Source organism: Perognathus longimembris, chromosome 13 (assembly GCF_023159225.1).
Source record: "Perognathus longimembris pacificus isolate PPM17 chromosome 13, ASM2315922v1, whole genome shotgun sequence".
Taxonomy (NCBI): Eukaryota; Metazoa; Chordata; class Mammalia; order Rodentia; family Heteromyidae; genus Perognathus; species Perognathus longimembris.
Window position 1 is genome coordinate 34,955,883 of NC_063173.1, and position 21,305 is coordinate 34,977,187.

Genomic DNA, 21,305 nt, shown 5'->3' on the forward strand with positions numbered 1-21,305 from the left:
CCAATCTTGCATGCAAAGTACAAGCAGGCTTTGGAGAAAGAGCTGTTGTTCAAGTAGCTCCATCAAGGAGTAAAACGTTAGGTCCTTCCAGACAGACTTAGTGATAGGTTGTCACTGATTGGACTGTGCAAATCTCATCAGCCTGATTTTGTTGCTCTAGGTATGTGGTCTACTTCAGCCTTTTCAACTGGGTATTTAGGAGACCTGTAATTTGTTAAATTATGCAATGTTAAAGCTAGAGAAAAATCTTCTGGTTAAATTATCTATCCCCATAGCAATATCATGATGAAATGTCTAAGATGTTGGTCACTAGTCATATTATTTCCATTTCAGTTTTTAAAATTTCATTTAACTATAATTAAAACTTCAGTTTCTTAGTCACACTAGCCATATCTCAAGTATTTATTTGTCATAAAGTATGTTTCTGTCTTCATTTGACTATGCTGGATAGCAGTTAAATACTCAGTTTATGAAGACATATGATCCAGGTAGAATCCTGGCTCTACTATGTATCAGCAGCCTCTTTAGGCAAGTTACTTCTTTTTATCTTCATTTCTGTCTCTGAAAAAAAATGTAGTAATAGCAGATTAATAGAGAATAGTGGGATTAAATAATCATTTTGAGGATTAAATAGTCTTACCCTTCATCTGTAAGTATGCTTGGCCTACAGTCAAAACTCAGTAAAATGCCAGCTTTCTTATTAGAGATAAGATTTTGACATCTCTCTGATCATAGAAAATCATGGCCAGAGATGAGGCTAAACCTCCCAATCCTCCAACTACTCTTCACTTCCACACCCACTGTCTAGCAGATTGCTTCTATTTTACTTTTATCATCATCAAATCAAATATGCAAATGTGAACACTCAAAAAGAGAGCATATAATTTTGTATTTTAATGAATCTACTTAAGATTGTTAACTTAGAAATAACCACTAAAGCCAACTTTTTACATTTCAAACAAAATTATTCCTTTGCAAAAAAATATATTTTCTTGGACTGTGTGTGTGTTTAAAAGCTAAAGAATGTCAGTGATAAATGTTTTAGGTATAACCTCATTATACCGTGAAGTCAACCAGTAAATAATTGCTTAAAAAATAAGTCAACCCAATAAATAATTGCTTAAAGACAATTCAAAGAACATTTTTTAGTCTTTTAAATCTCTCACTCCAAGAAATCCTAAATTAAGTGATAGTTTACTTTAATCAGACACAAATTAAGTTACTTTTCACATCCAGGTAGCAGAATAGCATTAGGATCCACTGAGGCCTTACAAGCTACTGTCATGCCGCTTCTAGCAAATGCAGTCACTTGGTCAAAGTTCAAGCTCAAAACAGGGATTAATGGAGATCTGAAAAATGGGAGGAAAATAAAGTCTATTTGCAAATCATACATATACTTAGAATTGGACACAAATAAACAATAAGGTATATAATAATTAGTGCATAATAAAATCCATAAATAATTGAATTCCTTATTAGATAACAAACCTATGCCATATTGACATACCTGTAATGCACATTTTTTTGCTGACTTATAATGTGCTGAGAAGGTAAGTAATTTTTTTAAATAATTGCAATGATGAGAATATGGTGAAGAATAACAGTAAGTTGTTCAATTATATTCATTTTGCATGTAGTATGTTATGCTTATTTAATTTTCATACTACATATTTTAGGAAAATTGTTTCAGGTGAATTTGAGAAGTGAAATCAAATAACAGTCATTTTATAAATTTAAAAGAATAGTCATTATGTGAAAAATGAGTCCCTTTTCTCTAAATTAGTGACAGAGATTTTCTATGTAACTCTAGAATCAAAAGACTCGACCACATCACCTGTACAGCCTCATTGCCAAAGATATTTCAAGTGAATCTAATAATGTGTAGACAAACAAATTTAGGAAGTGGGACATTTTATCAAAAAATGTGTGGATTCTTGAAAAGGAAAAAAAAAACACAGCAGTATGGTTAAAAAAAAATAACTAAGGGGGAGAGAGTGCTTCACATTTAAGATGAGTATCAAAAAATAACCTAATGTCACGCAGGATGTTTGTTCAAAAAGCTCAAAAGCACATTTTGGGCAGCTTGAATGTAGAATGTACATTACTTGAGGAAAGAAGGGATTTAGAAAAGAGGTAACAAATGTGGAAAACTCTTTAAATTGGTGGAATCTGGGTGAGAAGTTGATAGAGGTTCACTGTACTCTGCTTGCCACACTTTCATATATTTAAATTTTTCAAGATAAAAATTTGAGAGGAAAAGATAAAAATAGGACAAAATCATCTTTGGAGAGAAGTAATCTCACCATCTCTTACATAATTTAATATGTCTATAATGTAAATCAGACATGTTAGACTTACTTCCTAAAAATGAATACCTTATTACAAATTCACAGTTTCAAATGTACTTTGAACTAGATGGCAACATCTTTTTAGACACACCAATTGTAAGTTATAATCATGACAAAATGTTTCAATAGTTGCCTGTGCTTTATAACAGACCAGTGCTTTATTTTCAAAACTAGAAGTAACCAATGAATTACAAATGACTTATAAATTTCTCCCACTCCAACACTCAACTGATTTAGGATATTCTAGATTATTTGTATATTACTAATCATCCCACAAATATGATATAGTTAGCTAAGAACAAGTACTTGATCTTCTTAAACTGCAAAGTATAGCAAAGTAATCAAAAACATCAAAACTAGTTATTGTTCTCATTCTGACAATAATATTAGGAGGAAACTACAATAGCACATATTTTGTGAGAGCCTTTCCTTAATCCAAGAGCTTGCTAAATTTTTCCAAAATTTTTGATAATTTAAATTTTACTACTGCTTTCTATCATTGTATAAACAATTCAAATCACAGTGTAATTAAATTAAAGTTTAAAATTTGCCTCTGTGAGAAATCTTACCAGTTACTAGGCTATTTTAAATACTATAAATTATACAACATTGGAAATAATTAAGCATTTATGCTACAGAGACAGATGAAACAAAAAATATTTTAATATTCTATTGCAACTTATCCTATCAACCTCTTCCTATACCTTCATGGGTTTCTGAGATTATTGTTTCAGTATTTAAAATTTTGACTGGTTGAAAGGATAGGAAATCCAATTCTCCCACAGTTTTTTGAAGATTCAGGTTTATCTATGCTGTTTTCATGATAATTTACCTATGATCAAATTACCAGTATGTATGAAATTATTTCCCTTATTCTTCTCTACAGCTGTATAATGAGCTAAAAAAATTAAAAATAGGCAGAAGAGTGTGTTTAAGTTTCCTGACAAGCAGATGCAGAGTTCATTCGGATGTATCCTGTCAAAATATGCATAAATTCCCGAGATATTCAACACAACAGCCCAGTTCATCAGTGCCTGTATTCCACAGCCCTTTTCTTTCTTCAGAAATGCAGATAATTTTATGCAGGAATTTACCAATCTACAAAAAACAATTTACACAATCCTCAGCAATAACCAATAATTACTGTGGGATAATGTAAGGCGCTTTTGAAGAATATAACTTTGATAGGATAAGGCTTACAAGCTTTACCAATTTGTCTTTAGCTGACTTGTCACTGGTGCTTAAAAGGTTAAGACTTTATTTGTGAAAACATACAGAGATACTGGGGAATCATGTTGTCTACAGCTTCATAAATCTTGCTTAAGATCCTTTTCAATTACCATCCATTTCTCCTTTAAAAAGGGACAAAAAAATAGAGGAGTGGAAGCAGGTCAGGGCAGTGTGCGACAATGACAGTGTGATGGGCTTGAGCCCCCTGTGGCGTTTCCATCTGCTATCATTAAGGTGACTACTCAGACATGAACAAATCCCTCTTGCTGTGCTGACAGGCAGACTTCAAGAACTATGACAAGGCATTAAGACAGAAAGTCAGAGAGAGAGAGAGAGAGGGAGAGAGAGAGAGAGAGAGGGAGAGAGAGAGAGAGAGAGAGGGAGAGAGAGAGAGAGAGAGAGAGAGAGAGAGAGAGAGAGAGAGAGAGATCATATTCCATAAACAATACTGTCTCAAAATATGCTCCTGAAATTTTATTGGAATTCAAAAATTGTAAGAATTTTCATTAAAAAGTACTCATTGGTTTCTCTTCTCTTAAAGAGATTAGCTCACCCCTGGAAAGATGGAAGACAGACAGAATAAATCCCTCTTTCCTACCTGTATGTTGCACCATAAGAGACCCAGACCTTTTGCTCATTCTTCAGCAGAAGTGGATCCTTAATTTCTTGACCGTGCTCATCGAAAAGCTGGGTAGGAGAAAAATTGAGGCCTGGTGGGTTGATAGAAGAAGCTTGAAGCCTTTGGTGAATCTTGAGAAATAACTGGTAGAGGGGAGGGGAGGGGAATGAAGAAGAAAACATAACCTAAAATGTGAACATCTATAATAAACTGTCTCTACTCTGTAACAAATGAAGTCCAAACAAATGATAATTAAATTCATATAGAATGTTTAAAGAAGTGTGAAATGACAGCAATGTTTAGCTCAGTGTAAAGTAACAAAATGAGCATAGGCTTTTAACCAGCAGGGGGTGCCACAGGCTTGTGATTGAGCTCTGACCCTTTGGCTCAGCAACTGAAAGCAGATGTGTCAGGCCCACAGAAAGAGCATTTAGCGACTGCTTGCTATAACCGTCCTCTTTAATAAGGGCTAGGGTTTTCTTGTCTGAGCTACACGTTTTGTTAGGGGCCTTCCAGACTAGGTTAAAGTTTTGCAACAGGCAATGAATGTCCCTGTCCCTAGTGAACATTAGGTAATTCAATGGCAGCCAAATTCACCACTTGCAGTACTGCAAAATTTGACAAGCCTCTCAGGCTTAGTTGATTCACACTGAACTCTTTTAATTGCACTCTGCCACTTGTGAGCATCTAGAGTAATGGCTGCTCTCCAGTTGTGAATAAGGCATTATTGGAAGTAAGAAATGCCATCATTTCATATTTTACACAACAGCATTGTGTTTGTCTTCTGACAGTGTAAGATACTAAGGTATGTCCTCATTTAAGGCACACTTCTCATCTGAAATAAATCTACCTGAGCATGGCTGGTGAAGTAGGCATCTTTTCATTATTATCAGTCACCTTTGTTTCAGTGTTCCAGCCTCTGTTCTTTCTTGCTCTGTACCCCTACACTATCCATCATTCTGTTTTCCCTTCCCAAGACTTCTGTCACAGGCTTCCTTGTCTTCTCTCCCTTGTCAGTTCCAGTGCCTCTCAATTTCTTCTTATTTTTTCTTGCACAGACACTGATATAGTTGTGTTGTGGTGTGTGTGTGTGTGTGTGTGTGTGTGTGTGTGTGTGTGTGTGCTTTTGCAGTTGGTCTTTGTATCTCAGGTATCTCATGAGTTGCCTATAAATTCTTGGCTTAGTGAAAATAATTTGATGAGTAATGATAGCTGTAAGATGTATAAGAATTACACTTTATCCTGAAGATAAATAATTCTGTCCCCAATGCCTATAATTTGCCTGGCTCTATAGCTACTAGATTTTTTAGTCTTTAACATAGGAGAGCTGGAAGTGAAGATTAAAAAAAATTCATTTGAGTTAGTTCTCATCCAGCAGAGGCAAGTGCTAGAACTTAAAAATGATGACTACTAGCCTCTTCAGCTATATAATAGGTACAGGCCTAGTGAAAAATCGGGTTTTGTTTTCAGTCCTGGAACCACAAACCTATTCAGAAATCTGTAGACTGCATTTCCAAAACCCTACATTTATTTCAATGTGGTCTCAACCCTTCAGCTTAGTTTTGCTATGATTTCAGAAGGCATGTAATGCTGATCATTTTATATATCACAGGAATTTGGCTTTCCAGACATCACCTTTCTGTAAAGGGGAAAGCCACAAAAGGTTTAAGATTTGATCCCACAAAGAAACGTGTACTCCGTGGACAAGGATGTGCTTGTAGAACCTGGGATGTGAGCAGCTGACCACTTAACCATTTGCTTTCACAGGAGTTGCATTGCAATCTCTATTTCCTCAGCTTGGTGACAGACTGCACTTTAGGTGTTCACAGATGAGCATTCAACAGCCTACAGGAGGTAAGGGCCTCAATGTCTTTCATGGTTAGGTTATTGGTTAGGGCTGGTCTGTGAAAACCAAAAATTGTGATAATCTTCACCCATTTATCTTTAAAGCTATCATCACCAGGCCTTTATAGGATAAGAATTTTTTCAGGGATCTGAGAAGAGTATGAAATGTCTTAAGCTAGTAATTGAGACAAGTGTCCACATGAGAGAATGATAAGAATATCAGAAGGGTCCTAACAAAGGGTTTTATAATGCCCCATATCAAAGTCTTCCTTCAGATGTAGTTGTACATCGAAGCAGAACACTATTTCAGTCATAAGTCAATACAAGAGGTTTCCACGTGATACCATCTCCCAGTGTGTACAGTATAAATGACCTCTTTGATTTTAATATGAACTAAAACCATAAAAATTAATGTGAAAAGGCAAGGAGGCAGGTAGAAAAAGTCTAGGAGGGAAATTTGTATCCTCAGGGATATGATGGTAAAAAGAAACTAGCCAAGACCCTGGATCTTTCTCTAATGGATCAAGGTAGCAATTCCCTGTTTCCTCTGGATCTAGCTAATAATCCAATGGCAGTTTCCCAATGAATACACAATTTTTGTGATTGTTTCTAAAAGCCAGGTAATGGACACCATCAGGGAGAGGTAAATCTGGGATTGTTGAGCTGAAAGGGGCAAAACAGAGCAAGTCTCAGAACAAAAACAAGACAAGAGAGCCCAAAACACTGGTGTGCACTCAGGCGCATAACCCCAATTTGTAAACAACAGGGTGTTCAGTGTCCTTTTATACAAGACAAAGCCTCAAAACAAAGACCTTGAACATGTTGGTGCTGCCTGAGAAATATCCCGATTGTCGGGGAAAAAAGCAAAGGTAAGAATGCTTGGGATAAACCAGCTGGACTTGCTCACAATGAGCATGACAGAAAACCAAGGCTACATATTAGTCAGGTGGGGTTTAAAGATTAGAAATGCTGAAGACCTAGAGCCTATCCTCCACTGAACTTTTCTTTTCAGCATGTCAGACAGAGAAATCCTGATGGATCTAACCCAAAGCCACTGAAGACAGATTTTCAGGTACAAACAAAATGAAATTCAGGATGCTCTTTGGTAAAGGTCTCATGTGTAAGTTCAGCTTACTGAGGTGCAAATAATTGATCTTTTGTCAACAATTATTAAGCTATAATTGTCTAAATTAATGTCACATGTAAAACACTTATAGCTGTGGATAAACATGAAACTCACTCTTTGCATGATATCACCACTTTGAGTTGGACTATTAGACTCCAAATCTCTTTTGCTGATAAAAACACAGGTCTCTCCAGTGACTTTACCATTTTCAAATACCTGAAAAATATAAGCACACTGAAAAACTAAGATAAATACTCTCACAGTCATATACATATTCAAACAGATATATAGAGAGAGATAAAGAGATAGAGAGAACTGCATAAAGAAGGCAGACAAGTACTTAGCAACAGAATGATATTGTGTATATGTGTATTGAAACTAGAGAAAGGAAGGGGAATATCAAAATGGAGAGACAAAAGATAAACCAATGCAACAGCAAAACTATATGCTGTAAACCAACTGTACAACTCATCGGGGAGGGAAATGCGAAGGGAGAAGGGGGAGAAAAATGATGGAGGGGGTAACAAGTTGGATAAGAAATGTACTCACTGCCTTACATATGAAACTGTAACCCCTCTGTACTTCACTTTGACAATAAAGAAATAAATAAATTTTAAAAATAAAGAGTATTAAACAACAGTATAAAGAATTTGAAGTCCTCTGTATCTTCTTTCAATTTTTATTGTTTCTTCTGACCCACAGTCCACATAATCTTAAAAAAGAAGAAAACTTGGACATTGTAGGAAGACTCACTAACTGTGATAGGTACTTAAATACAGCAAGTGTCAACAATCGGTCAGCACACAGAAAATTAACGAGCTTATTCTATTTTCTTTTGAAATGCATAAATATTTCAAATTTTGTGAGGAACAATTTATCCATACATAAAACATAACAATATTTAGCTCATCTTTACAGTCTACAACAGTAAATTCAACCTGACAAATTTGTCATCTAATAGTATTATGATAGTTATCCATTTTCTTCAAGATGTCTTTAAAACCCCTAATGATTTTTTTTTTATTAAAAAAACATGGACTCTATGGTCTCCTTTATAGGGAATAATTAGCACAGGTTTAGGCAAGTCACAGCAGAGGATCACAGGAGCCCAATAGCTATGCCTTTATGAACACATAAGATAATGCTGAGTGAAATGAACTCCATGTTATGGAAACGATTGTTATATCACAGTTGTAACTACTTTCAACGTGCCATATGTAACTGTAGCTTCTATTATTGATGATCTTCTTGTATCACCTTCCTGTGGATGTACCTACACTATCTCTGTATCTTATCTGAGTATATTGGAAACCGGGTATACCGGTATTAGAACTAGGAAATTGGAAGGGAACACCAAAATCAAGAGACACAGGGTAAAAAACCACAAAAAACTACAAAAGCAATACTTGCAAAACTGTTTGGTGTAAATGAACTGAACAACTCATGGGGGGGAGGGAAAGGGGGAGGGTGGAGGGGGAATGAGGGACAAGGTAACAAACAGTACAAGAAATGCATCCAACGCCTAATGCATGAAACTGTAAACTCTCTGTAATTCAGTTTGATAATAAAAAATAGAAATTTTATTGTAAAGGTGACATACAGAGGGATTACAGAAGTCAGGTAATGAGTACATTTCCTTTTGAACAGTGTTACCCCTTCCCCCTTCTCTCCCAGTTTCTCCCCTCTCAACTTCCCTCCCCGCCAAAATTGTATAATTCATTTCCAACTTAGTGTCTAGTAGGTTTCACTGTTATTCATTTTAAATATGTACATTGAACAAATTGTTGTGACTAGAGAACATTGTTATTCAATGGGAAAAAAAATAGCAGTCAACTTTCTGGTCAAAAAGACCAGGATCCACAGAATAGCTCCTCCACAAGGAGCAGCACCCCTCTGAACATCTGGAGGTGCTATGCAGTTTGCCGCTGACCATGCAAGGAAAAAAAAAAAACAGAGCAGAGGGAAAACTAATGAATAATTTAAACACTTGGGGTTTTTTTTTTCCCTCCAAAGTTCTTTTCTTCCCTTTTTGATATACTGACTACATTGAGGTAGCCATTTTATATACATCTAGTGCTACATACAGAAAAAAATAACTTGGAATAACTGAGTTCATAAAATAAAGAAGACTGTTTTCTGTACGTGTGTGACAGTTCAAATTTTATGTAAGTCATTTTAACCCAGTTTGGGAAATAATGTGTTTGTGAAAGTACTCCCTGAGTCTTTTGTGGGGAGAGGGCTGAGGAAGTATTCTCTGGACTTATTGCAGTTTTTTTCTTTAATAGAAAAAGTCCTAATGTTAAGAACTGCAGGTATCATTCCACTCAGTGCTTTTCTTGAGCCACCAATGGGTCCCTGGAGTCACTTTGGTTCCCAGTCTGTTGATATTTCTTTCCCCACAGGGTCTTGACCTGAGATTTTTTTTTTTTTTTTTTTTTTTTTTGGCCAGTCCTGGGCCTTGGACTCAGGGCCTGAGCACTGTCCCTGGCTTCTTCCCGCTCAAGGCTAGCACTCTGCCACTTGAGCCACAGCGCCGCTTCTGGCCGTTTTCTGCATATGTGGTGCTGGGGAATCGAACATAGGGCCTCGTGTATCCGAGGCAGGCACTCTTGCCACTAGGCTATATCCCCAGCCCCGAGATTTTTAAAATATAATTCTGAACACACACAAAAAAAATCTCTTTTAGTGGATCAGGAAAATGTGGTACATATACACAATGGAATTTTATGCCTCTATCAGAAAGAATGACATTGCCCCATTTGTAAGGAAATGGAAGGACCTGGAAAAAGTTATACTAAGTGAAGTGAGCCAGACCCAAAGAAACATGGAGTTTATGGTCTCCCTTATAGGGAATAATTAGCACAGGTTTAGGCAAGTCACAGCAGAGGATCACAGGAGCCCAATAGCTATGCCCTTATGAACACATAAGATAATGCTAAGTGAAATGAACTCCATGTTATGGAAACGATTGTTATATCACAGTTGTAAATACTTTCAACGTGCCATAAGTAACTGTAGCCTCTATTATTGATGATATTCCTCTATCACCTTCCTGTGGTTGTACCTACACTATCTCTGTATCTTATCTGAGTATATTGGAAACCCGGTATACTGGTAGTAGAACCAGGAAATTGCAAGGGAATACCAAAATCGAGAGACACAGGGTAAAAAAACACAAACAACTACAAAAGCAATACTTACAAACTGTTTGATGAAAATGAACTGAACAACGGAACAACTCGTGGGGGGGGGAGGGAAAGAGGGAGGGAGAGGGTGGAATGAGGGATGAGGTAACAGTACAAGAAATGTATCCAATGCCTAATGTATGAAACTGTAACCTCTCTGTAATTCAGTTTGATAATTAAAAAAAAATCTCTTTTAAACCCAATTGTTGCCTGAAAACATATGGGAAATATAGTGAGAAGGAAATCTGATTGTTCCTCCAAATCTCTTGAAGTTCTGGAACGGAGCTCTTAAACAACAGAGAAATAAGTGTACCAATGAAAAGGCACAGCTTCTATAGCAGGTACTCTGCAAGGTTAGTGTCGACAGAGCTGTTTGTATAACTTATTGATGTCTCTTTGTTGAGACTTGTGAGACATGGAGTCAGTGTCACAAATTATATTCTAGAAAATAACAAGTGTGAGTGCTAACCCCCAAACTGAGAAAGCAGAGAGGACTTGGTTGCCATCTAATACATTCATTAGCTATCTATTTTGTTCACTACTGAAAGATTTCACCTCTGTGTCCAGAAACATAGTTTAATTAAAAAAAACAACAACACTGCCTATCACCTCAAAAAGTTCTCTAATGACGTTAATAGCAGGTATTTTAATGTTTAAGCAAAAATTTATAGGTATTTAAGTGAAAGAAAGCTACTGTCCACTCATCATTCTTATAATGTGCTTTTGCTGTTGCTACAAAAACTTAAAAATTCAAAACAGAAATTCTAAGATCTATTTTTCCTAAGGCAATGGCACTGGGTTTAAGCTTATAATAACAGAGTCAATTAACAATTCAAGTCCTGTGTGTATATTTGTCCCTCTTTTGCAAGAAGAATGTTTTATTTCTAATGTCCAATGTTTGAACAAAGATATCTCTCTAAACAGAAGCTTTCTATGACTGACTGGACCTACAAAAATAATTTACCTTTCTCTCCTACTGCCTGATCGTTGGCTAAGAAAAACCAACTACTGTGGTGGCTTCTCCGTAGCTCTCTGCATGCCGCACCTCCCTACAGCTTTAAAATTAAATTCTCACCCGTGGAGTAAGATGATACAGAAAGCTAGCTGGGGCTAGCCTTGAGACCCAAGTAGTAAGAGAAAAATAACCTAGCAAATAATGATTCAACTCCTCTTGCAAAATATGGTAGCTAATGACTACTAAAGAAGTACCTAGAAACAGGAATTTATTTCTATACCTCGAGTCAGGCTAAGTATAAAGATTGAAGAAGTGTGTCACACATTTTTATTTCACATTGATATTAACTTTGCTTGAGCAGGATTCAATTAAATTGACACCAGTTGTTCATTATAGTGTTGTAAATTAATCCATTCTTTCAACAAACATTTATTGAGTGCTTAGCTTGTGCCAAGTACTGTTCAGGTCCCTACAACATATCAGAGAAGTAAAATTTCTTCTCTGGAGCTGATTAACCTCTGCTGGGCTAGAAGATAGATAATCAAAGAATAGACAGAGAAAATAAAGGTAGAGAATATGAAGGGAACTTGGATCTTGTAAGGTCTGAAATTCATACAATTGGGATGTTTTTTCTTTTAACAAGATGAATACAAAACTATAAATGCACAGGTAGACATTCATTTGGAACAAGAAAAATAAAACACAACTTGCATATATTAAAAAACTTGCACAGCAAGAACATTTTTTAAAAAATTAATGAAGTCATAGAAATGTTTTCATTAAGAAACTATCCTAGGCTCTTTTTAAATACTGTATTGTCTTTGATTACCTCTTCTTATATTAATTCTGCAATGTTTTCTATTTTTTAAAAAAAGCAAGACAATTAGATCTTTTCTCTAATATGGTTAGCTCCTTTTATTATTGATTCAAAAGGTTTTGGAAATTTTGTTTGTTTCTTACATTACTGGGGACTGAACTCAGGGCCTTACTCATGTTAGGTAGTGCACTAGCCCTTGAACTACATACCCAGTCATTTCATTCAAATTTTGATTTTGAGACAGAGTCTCATTCACTTTGCTCAGACTTGCCTCAGACTTGCAATCCTCTTATCTCCCTTTCTGAGTAGCCGAGATTACAAACATGTGTCACCATTCTTAGCAAGAAAAGTTTCTCTCCATTTCACAATTTTATCATATCATAAAAGTTGTTAGTATTAAACTCAAATTTATCGAAAGCTTGACAAGATTTCTTTAAACTGTAAACTATAAATCTGGAAGAATTTTCGACAAATTAGTTTTCCTTGTTAATTTCATATTATATGTATCCTTCACCATCCATCTACATACTTTCTGTTGTCAAGCACAGTACAACACAGGGAGCAATACCCTAAATGTTCAACAAGCAGTTGCCATCTTCCTGGGAGCTCTTCCCACACCATGGCTACTTAGGTTGGATTATACAAAGAAGTAACTTGAAAGCCCCAATTACATTCCACTGTGCCTAAATTAAATGTATCCAGAAGTTACAGCTCAGAATTTGACTGTCCCCAAGAGCTTGTGTGTTGAAGTCTTGATGCCCAGTGTGATGCTATTAGGTGGTCATTTAACCTTTGAGAGGGGCTGAGTGGAGGTGCGGAGGTCATGAAGGAAGTTCCCTTGAATGGGGTTGTGGGACTAACCCCTTTCTTGTTCTCTTAGCTCCCTGGCTCATGATTGTGGGTATTTTTGCTCTGCAATGCACTAGTGTTATGACATGCTTCCTTAACTCAGGGTCAAAATAATGAAGCAACTTGATCATGGACTGGAACCCCCAAAACCATAAGCCAGAATAAATCTCCTTCTGAGTTCATGTCTTTTAAAGATATTTTGCTATCATCACTGAATATTCATTAACAAACCCAAACTCAATTTTCTCTTACCCACAACTTAACAATGCTCACAACAACATCACCACAACCTGGTGCAACAGAGAATACCTAAGAGAAGAAAACTGACTGGAAAGAGATCATAGTCTTCACCAATTACAGTGATATTATGCTTTCAACTTTTATATAAATCTGTACCTAGACTGCACTTATAGCATGGATATGAGGTTAGGCCCTACCAATATTTCAGACATAGGAGGGAAGAAACTCTGAAGCTCAAGTTTCATGAGCTGCATGATAAATGTTGCTCTGAGTCAGTAAGAAGAAGGTAAGTGCTGTGTAAAGAAGAAAAGAATCTCAGGACAGAGGCATAGGGTTAGGCAGTAGGACAGGAAGGGTGGTGACCACAGGAAAAGTGTCCTCTAGTAAAAAAGCAAGCCAGAGAGAGAGTTGGGAGAAAAGCGTGGCAGGTAGAGCCCTCTGAGTAAAGATAATAAGCAGTAGTGCCTAAGGTGCTTCCCGAAACTGCTGAGAAGCCAGTGTGACTACAGTAGAGACAGAGAAGGAACAGGAATACACATAGAATCAGAGGGACAAAGGTTGGCAGTGGAATGAGGAATCACTTGGAGTCTGAGTTAAACAGAGATGTTAAAGGATCAAAAATAAAGTGTGTGTGTGTGTGTGTGTGTGCGCGTGCACGCACATGCATGTGTGTTGGTCATAGGGCTTAGACCCCACTGTCTCCAAGCTTTTTTTGGCTCAAGGCTAGCATTCTATCACTTGAGCTACAGCTCCACTTCCAATTCTTTTTGGTGTTTAATTGGAGATAAGAGTCTCACAGACTTTCCTGCTCAGGCTGGCTTTGAACCTCAATCTTCATATCTCAGCCTCCTAGTAAACAAAATTATAGGCATGAGCCACTGCAACCTGGCCAAACATACATTTTAAATTTAAATTTATTTACTATTTTTAAGTTGTTTTACAAAAGGGTTTCAATTCAACATGTCATCATTCTCTGGCCCTCATCTAGCCCAAGCTCACTCATCCCCTTGAGTTACCTATTTTCAATTCATTTCTGGATCCTTTTTTTCTCCACAGAGTTGATTTTTTTCTATTCTAAGTAGTTGTGCAAAGGAGTTCCCATTCAACAGAGTAGTTTATGAATACAATGCATCTCAATTGATGTCCCCATTTTCATCATTCTCCCCCCATCCCTCTCAACCTTATTCTTTCCCTTGAGGATCATGAGGCCTTCTGGGTTGAGAATAGACCACAGTTCTAAAAGTAATTTGAAGAATAAATAACAGTGGCTCAGGAAATAACAATGGACAAGGGAAGACGTGGTCCTTTTTGGTTTTGCCTTCCAGAATAATGCTACTTCCTCACCTGGGAAATAAAAATTGCAGTGAGGCTAATATTACTGAAACATGATCTCTGCATCCATGGATATAAGTTAACCCACATAAATTTACTGTCTGTACACAAATATTGGTAGACATAACTATCTTGACAGAGTGACAAAGTACACTACTTCCTGCAAATATTTCATAGTAACAGCGACCACACCTTTTTTTTTTTTTTTTTGGGCCAGTCCTGGGCCTTGGACTCAGGGCCTGAGCACTGTCCCTGGCTTCTTCCCGCTCAAGGCTAGCACTCTGCCACTTGAGCCACAGCGCCGCTTCTGGCCGTTTTCTGTATATGTGGTGCTGGGGAATCGAACCTAGGGCCTCGTGTATCTGAGGCAAGCACTCTTGCCACTAGGCTATATCCCCAGCCCCAACGACCACAACTTTTTAAGGAAAGCTGACTTGGTTGGGGGGTTCTAATCCAATACAGTTCTTTGATGAGTTTGCTTGGCATCATTTTTGACATCTATTTTAGGGCTGTGTAAGGCCTTGTTCAGTACTATTATCTAGTCTTTAATGCTATACGTCTGGTTAAGAGCTGGCTGTGGGGAACAGCAGGTTCCCAAACTTCACAACCACTGGGCAGACCACCCAGCAAGCTCTCCAGTGCGTGAGCAGAAGGCCAAATGCCTGAGCTTCAGAATTCCTCTGAATGCAATGCTGTCAAGAGGCAATAATAGAAAAATGACACTGCAATGTGCTGCCAATGTTGGTAGGCTGTGCAGTAACAGGATTTACTACTAGACTCTGGTAAAAGAAATATAAAATGGCCTTGCAACATTATCTGGAATACTTCAGGTTAAATCCAATAAAATGTGTTGAAATAAAGTCAATTTACATGTCTTGGACTGGAATCCCCTAGAAGCAAACACTGGGGAAAAGATTTGCCCTAGGAAGTTGTTTAGGGAACACTAGGAGGAAACAGACAAGGAGAAAAGCAAATGTGCAGAGGAGGCCAAGTGTTCTACCTTTCATACACAGGTCTCTAGTGATAGCTCCAAACCTGGGGAGGCCCTTTAGAATGATCCCGAATTGAGGCAAAGGAGCCGTGTCTTTGTATGATGTTACACACCTACAGATGATGCAAGTTACCTATAGGGTAGATGAGTTGCCTAATTTTAGGAGAAGAAACTTTTTATACCAAGGGCAACTGTCCAAGAAGAATATATATGTGGTAGTTAAAGTATAGGCATCTCAACAGGAGATGCAGTACCGTGTAGCATCCATCACACACGCAGAGTATGTTAGAGTGTAAGACACTGTCACATACCAGAACTCATCCAACACAACTGGATATCATGATGGACTTTATGGATGAATCTTGGTACGATTCAGTTCCTCAGGAATAGATACTCATGAGGGGTCTAGAGAAAACAAACTTCATAGTGTTTAAAATAACATAGGTCAAAGTTTACTCATAAATCCAGTATTAGAGACTCTCATATATGAAGTCTGAGATGGAAAAATATGCATAGAAATAGATTCTATAACAAGAGCTTTAGCCTCAGGCAAAAAAACAAGAACAGAAAATTAAAATACATTAGACAAGAAGTAAATTAGCCTTGAAAAAATCAGACTTTTAAAGTCTGAAGATAGATAATAGAAGATAGAAAATCAGCACTAATAATGTAACATGGTTGTTAATTTTTCTTAAAATGTACTGCAACCGCTACATGTTCTTTTCTTTTTGCTTTTCTTTTCTTTGTGCCAGTCTTGGGGCTTGGACTCAGGACCTGAGCACTGTTGCTGGCTTCCTTTTGTTCAAGGATAGCACTCTAGCACTTGAGCCACAGAGCCACATCTGGCCTCTTCTGTTTATGTGGTGCTGAGAAATCGAACACAGGGCTTCGTGCATGCTAGGTAAGTACTCTACAGCTAAGCCACATCCCCAGCCTTACTTTTTCTTTTTGTAAGTTTCCACAGTGATTTTAGGAAGGTGCACTTTGTTTTTCCTCAAATGTATAACATAGTATAAATCAAACAGTAAACACGTCTAAGGTTAATTTTCAATTAAAGTTAAAAACAAATGAAAATACTGAAAATATAGAACTCAATCAACAAAAAGATAACAAATTAGTATGCTTATACTACATAGAAGAAAAGTGACCAGGCAATGTGGCACATTCCTCTAGTAGTCCCATCTCAGGAAGCAGAGGCAGGAGAATTTTCAGGTTAAAGTCAGCTTGACTACAGAAGGAGACACTGTGAAAAGGAATGAAGGAAGGAGGAAAGCTGAAAGAAGAAAGGAAAAACAAAAGGAGAGATGAGGATAGGAGGAGGAAGAAGAAAGGAGAAAGAGATAAATGAAAAGAAAGAGGGAGGGCCTAGGGAAAAAGGAAGACAGGAGGGAGAGGAGAGAGGAATAGGGATAGGATATCTTTAAACAGTATGTTAATAGGTAAGAAGAAATTTATTTCATCCCAGGAAGTGTAAATATAATTAAACAAAAACAAATTATAATTTTGTTATATTTTACTATCTTTCAGTAGTGTATAAAGGAGTTATCATTTAACAAATTTGTTTACAAGTATAATGCAGCTTGATTGATGTCACCACTTTCATCATTCTCCCCATCCCTCCCAATACAACCTCTCCCCTCAAGTTTCTTAGTTTCATAGGATATACATTGAATATTATGTCTATATTCTTCCTACTTCCTTTCTTACTTTGTCTACTCCCCTTCCACACTCCAATATATCTTTCAAGTGCTAGTTTCCTGGTATTCATGTCATTGTGCTGTGAGTTCATTTTTCTAAGGAATAAAACTGAATTTTCCCTTGATAATTTTCAAACTTCATCAATCTAAGGGTACATGGACCATAACTGAATATTTTTAAAGCCCAGAAAATATATACATAAGAAAAAGAATTTATTTTGAGAGAGATGCTCAAAAATTTCACTGTACATTGTAGCAGTGAAATATTCTGTAGCATTATAGCACTATTTAGAATCATGGAAAGCAGGTGGCTGTCTATGGTTAAAAGATTTTACCATGGAGTCCCAAAGACCTCAAAATTGTTATGCTATTAATACTTGATATTCCTAATGAAATTTACTCCTTAAAACACTATGGACGTAGGACAGAAAGTGAGAGTTACATTATTAGTTATTGAGTCTTTAAGGCTGTGGTTTAGTCTCAACTCTCTGGAATGCCTAAGAAGGTCTGAGAAAGATCTAGTGAGTAGATCATGAAGAGATAGTGGGAGCACAAATCTGATGAGAGTCTCAGTTGGGGCAGCCACCACCAGATTTTCAAACAAGGTAGATCCTACACACACACACACACACACACACACACACACACACACACACACACACGCACACCCCTGCATACACACACAATATTTGTGAGCCATCTTAGCTTAAAAGACTTACTGGCATGTGCTTTCCTATGTACACATTTTGAAGGGTGATAATAAGAGCCTGTGGTACCTGAACTGAGAGGTGTGACAGAAGGGCAAAGGGAAGTGGAAGGCGGTGGGGTTCACATTTACTTCAGGAGTGGGCCCGCAATTCTTCGTTTAAGCATCTGTGATAATACGTCATTGTGCTATTGTCATATTTTTAAAGGATTCTTCACTCATGTAAGATTTATAAAATATGATATGTAGCTTTATCCAATTCTCTTTATTGTCTTTATTATTTATTCTCTTTATTTGATTATAATCCCCAACAACTTGAATATATAAAAATGTTCACAGTTATCTACAAGAGGAAGGCACGGCAACTTTGCTTAACTCTCTTGTCATAACCCAAGTAATTTCAATAAGCCCTTTATCAGAATATTTTAAAGAGAAACAGAACAAGAATTTCACTTGATTATATTAATTTAGTGTCTGAGGGTATATTAACTTTGTATTTAAATGTGAGACATGGGCTCCATTCACTGAGTATAACATATTATATGTAAGAGATTAGTTAATAATGGACTCAATATATTTAACTTGAAAAAATCCAGGGAGTTTTTGATGCAAAAAAAAAATTAAAGATATTCCCAAATTCTTCCTCTTCTTCTTCTTCTTCTTCTTCTTCTTATTATTATTATTATTTTTTTTTTGCCAGTCCTGGGCCTTGAATTCAGAGCCTGAGCACTCTCCCTGGCTTCCTTTTGCTCAAGGCTAGCACTCTGCCACTTGAGCCACAGAGCCACTTCTGGCCATTTTCTATATATGTGGTGCTGAGGAATCAAACCTAGGGCTTCATGTATACAAGGCAAGCACGTTTGGGAATAGGCCATATTCCCAGCCCCAATATTCCCAAATTCTTCCAAAAGAAATAAACATAAGACTAAAAAGGACCAAATAGGATAAAATTTTGGACTTCAACTTCCCACCTTTAGAGAGCATATTTATACCTTTGTTTAGAGTATATGCTTTAATACTCTTCTGTTCTCTTTTATATCAAATATGCTTGTAAACATTATTTTCCTTAATATGAATGAGTGCTTTTAAGTAACATATGTCCAAATTTACTACTTATCCATCCCTATTAGCTACATCTTTAGAAGGTTAAAAGAAGACCATTTATATCCTAAAACATAATCCATTTTTAAATAGCAGATTAGTCTCAAGCTGTAGGTAGAATGTAGACTGAAATGCATTTTTTCAACTGCACTGGCTACAAGGTCTTCAGGCATTTGTAATTCAAATGGAGAATTTATGCTTAAAAATCTTCATGGTGAGGCAGACTAACATAGATGTCAGTGGATAATTCACGGGACAGGAACATATGTGAGTAGGGCATCTCAGCAACTTGAGCATATCAAACACTCTGTGAAAAAGCTAATTGAGAGGTAAAAACAAATTAACTTCTATGGAGAAGGACAGTCTCCCTGAGAGAGAGTGTACGCCTGCAACCGTAAGGTTCAGTGGTTACATTTAGTCCGAGGAACTGCTGGGATGGTAATACAGCTCTGGCCCGCGGACTTTCCCCGCTGACTGCCCACCTGGCAATTCTCTGGGCACCTTCGAGGATGTCAGGACTGCACAGGGAAAGCCTGTCTTGCTACAACAAGCACTGCATGGGAGCTAATGCCCAGACCGATTGCTCTTCCCTGATTTTTGTACAGACGCTGTTTTTCTCTTCAGCAGACCTGGGAAAGAAGATTGTACCTTCCTCCACACGGAGATTTACACCTGGCTGCAGATGCCTATCAGGAACAAGAGCACTGGGAGGGAAGAAAAATGGGTGAGAGGTTTCAGTGCCCACCGCTAATTAGCTATCCCCAAGATGCCAAAAGGCATTAATAGAGTCTCCATTTCCTTACCATTAAAATGGGCAGTCCAACATTTGCCTACTATGGCTAAAAAAAAAAATCTACATATAAAAATGTTTATTTCTAGTACATTTTGTCCAACCTTTAATGAACCTTCTTGAAATCACAATAGCCTTGATCATTCTGCTTTGCTCACAACAACTTCCCTTCCAAACAAAATGAGGTTGGAATGTTTCACGACTTGTTATTAAAGATTATTCTAATTTTTCCCCATTGTGCATTCAAATAACAGGTGACACAGTAGCTCAAGTGTTGTAAATACATATTTGGGGAAAATAGGATCTTACAAAAAATAAACACCTTATTTCCAATTGACATTGGAAATAACATATACACAGAATAATTTTTTTAAATCATCCAAAAATATCTTGCCATAGTCTAATGAATAATTGGCCTCATTTATCCCGTGATTGGCATTTAATTCTTCTATGGAGATCTAAATAAATTTGTTACTGATACAAAAGTAACCATAAACTTTTATAAATGACCGCAAAATATACTACAAATCTCACATTGCATTTGTGCCTTTGATAAGAGCATATTGAAATATTCAAAGTACAGAACAGGCCAGAATGGGGTTATGGATAGAAGTCAGCATCTTTTCTGCCATCAACCAAATTAGCCCACTTGCTAAATGTGAAGAAGCCTATAAAGGTAAAATAAGTGTCACAAAGTAAAAAGTATAGTAAAAAGTAAGCAAAAAGCATAATAGTTTTGGAATACTGTGCTATATTGTTCTAGTTCTGTGACAATAATCATGGCATTGGACTCAGAAAAAAACTCCTGAATCACTAAGACTCTCTTGATTTCTTGTGATTTACTTTCTCATTCTAAATAGTCACTTTCAGATCTAATTCTAGAGAGATCTTCCCCTGTCCCCTGCCTTACTCCTGTTCCCAATTTCACAAGTTCTAGGCACCATAAAAACTGGCTCTTGCTGCTACAAGCACCATGGAAAAAAAACCCACAGGGTATCATTGATCAATTGTGTGTGAAAGTGGTAATTCCAGTGAAAGAATAATCCTGCACCCATCTTCTGCTTAGTCCCCAGGCTTTCTGCTACCTACTCATATGTCACACACTCCTGCTCATCAATCCCGTCACAATAGACCATCTTACTACTAGGTTTTCCACCCACTATCTCCTACAGATTTGCTAAGTCCCTTTTTTATCAGACCTTTCTTTCTTGTTCTCCCAGGGAAACACCAACGTATCTGACAACATCTCCATGGGAATGAAGAGGAGGAGGAGAAGTTGCAGGGAAAGAACAGAAGTAGGAAGGCAGAACTCACTGAGCCATGGCTGTAGCATATGTTCTCAAAGTGGCTGGGGGAGGTGGCAGCAACAGAGGCTAGAGAGCAAGAGGTTTGGAGTGGTAAGCAATTGCTCCACAATGTGTTGCCTGAAGGACTTCATAGATTATGATGCATAATGAGTGTAATCACTGAAGGT

General features: G+C 37.2%; 1 protein-coding gene across 1 annotated transcript in view; it reads right to left on the reverse strand.

Moving 5' to 3' along the window:
* The window catches only part of LOC125362741 (doublecortin domain-containing protein 1-like), a 211,940-nt gene that overhangs the window by 16,212 nt on the left and 174,423 nt on the right, over positions 1 to 21,305 (reverse strand). Inside the window, exons 13-15 of the mRNA XM_048361661.1 lie at positions 7,283 to 7,384; positions 4,177 to 4,340; positions 1,224 to 1,349 (exon numbers count right to left, since the gene is read on the reverse strand). Of these exons, the coding sequence (XP_048217618.1) occupies positions 1,224 to 1,349; positions 4,177 to 4,340; positions 7,283 to 7,384 (392 nt within the window). The remainder of the gene's footprint in view (positions 1 to 1,223; positions 1,350 to 4,176; positions 4,341 to 7,282; positions 7,385 to 21,305) is intronic.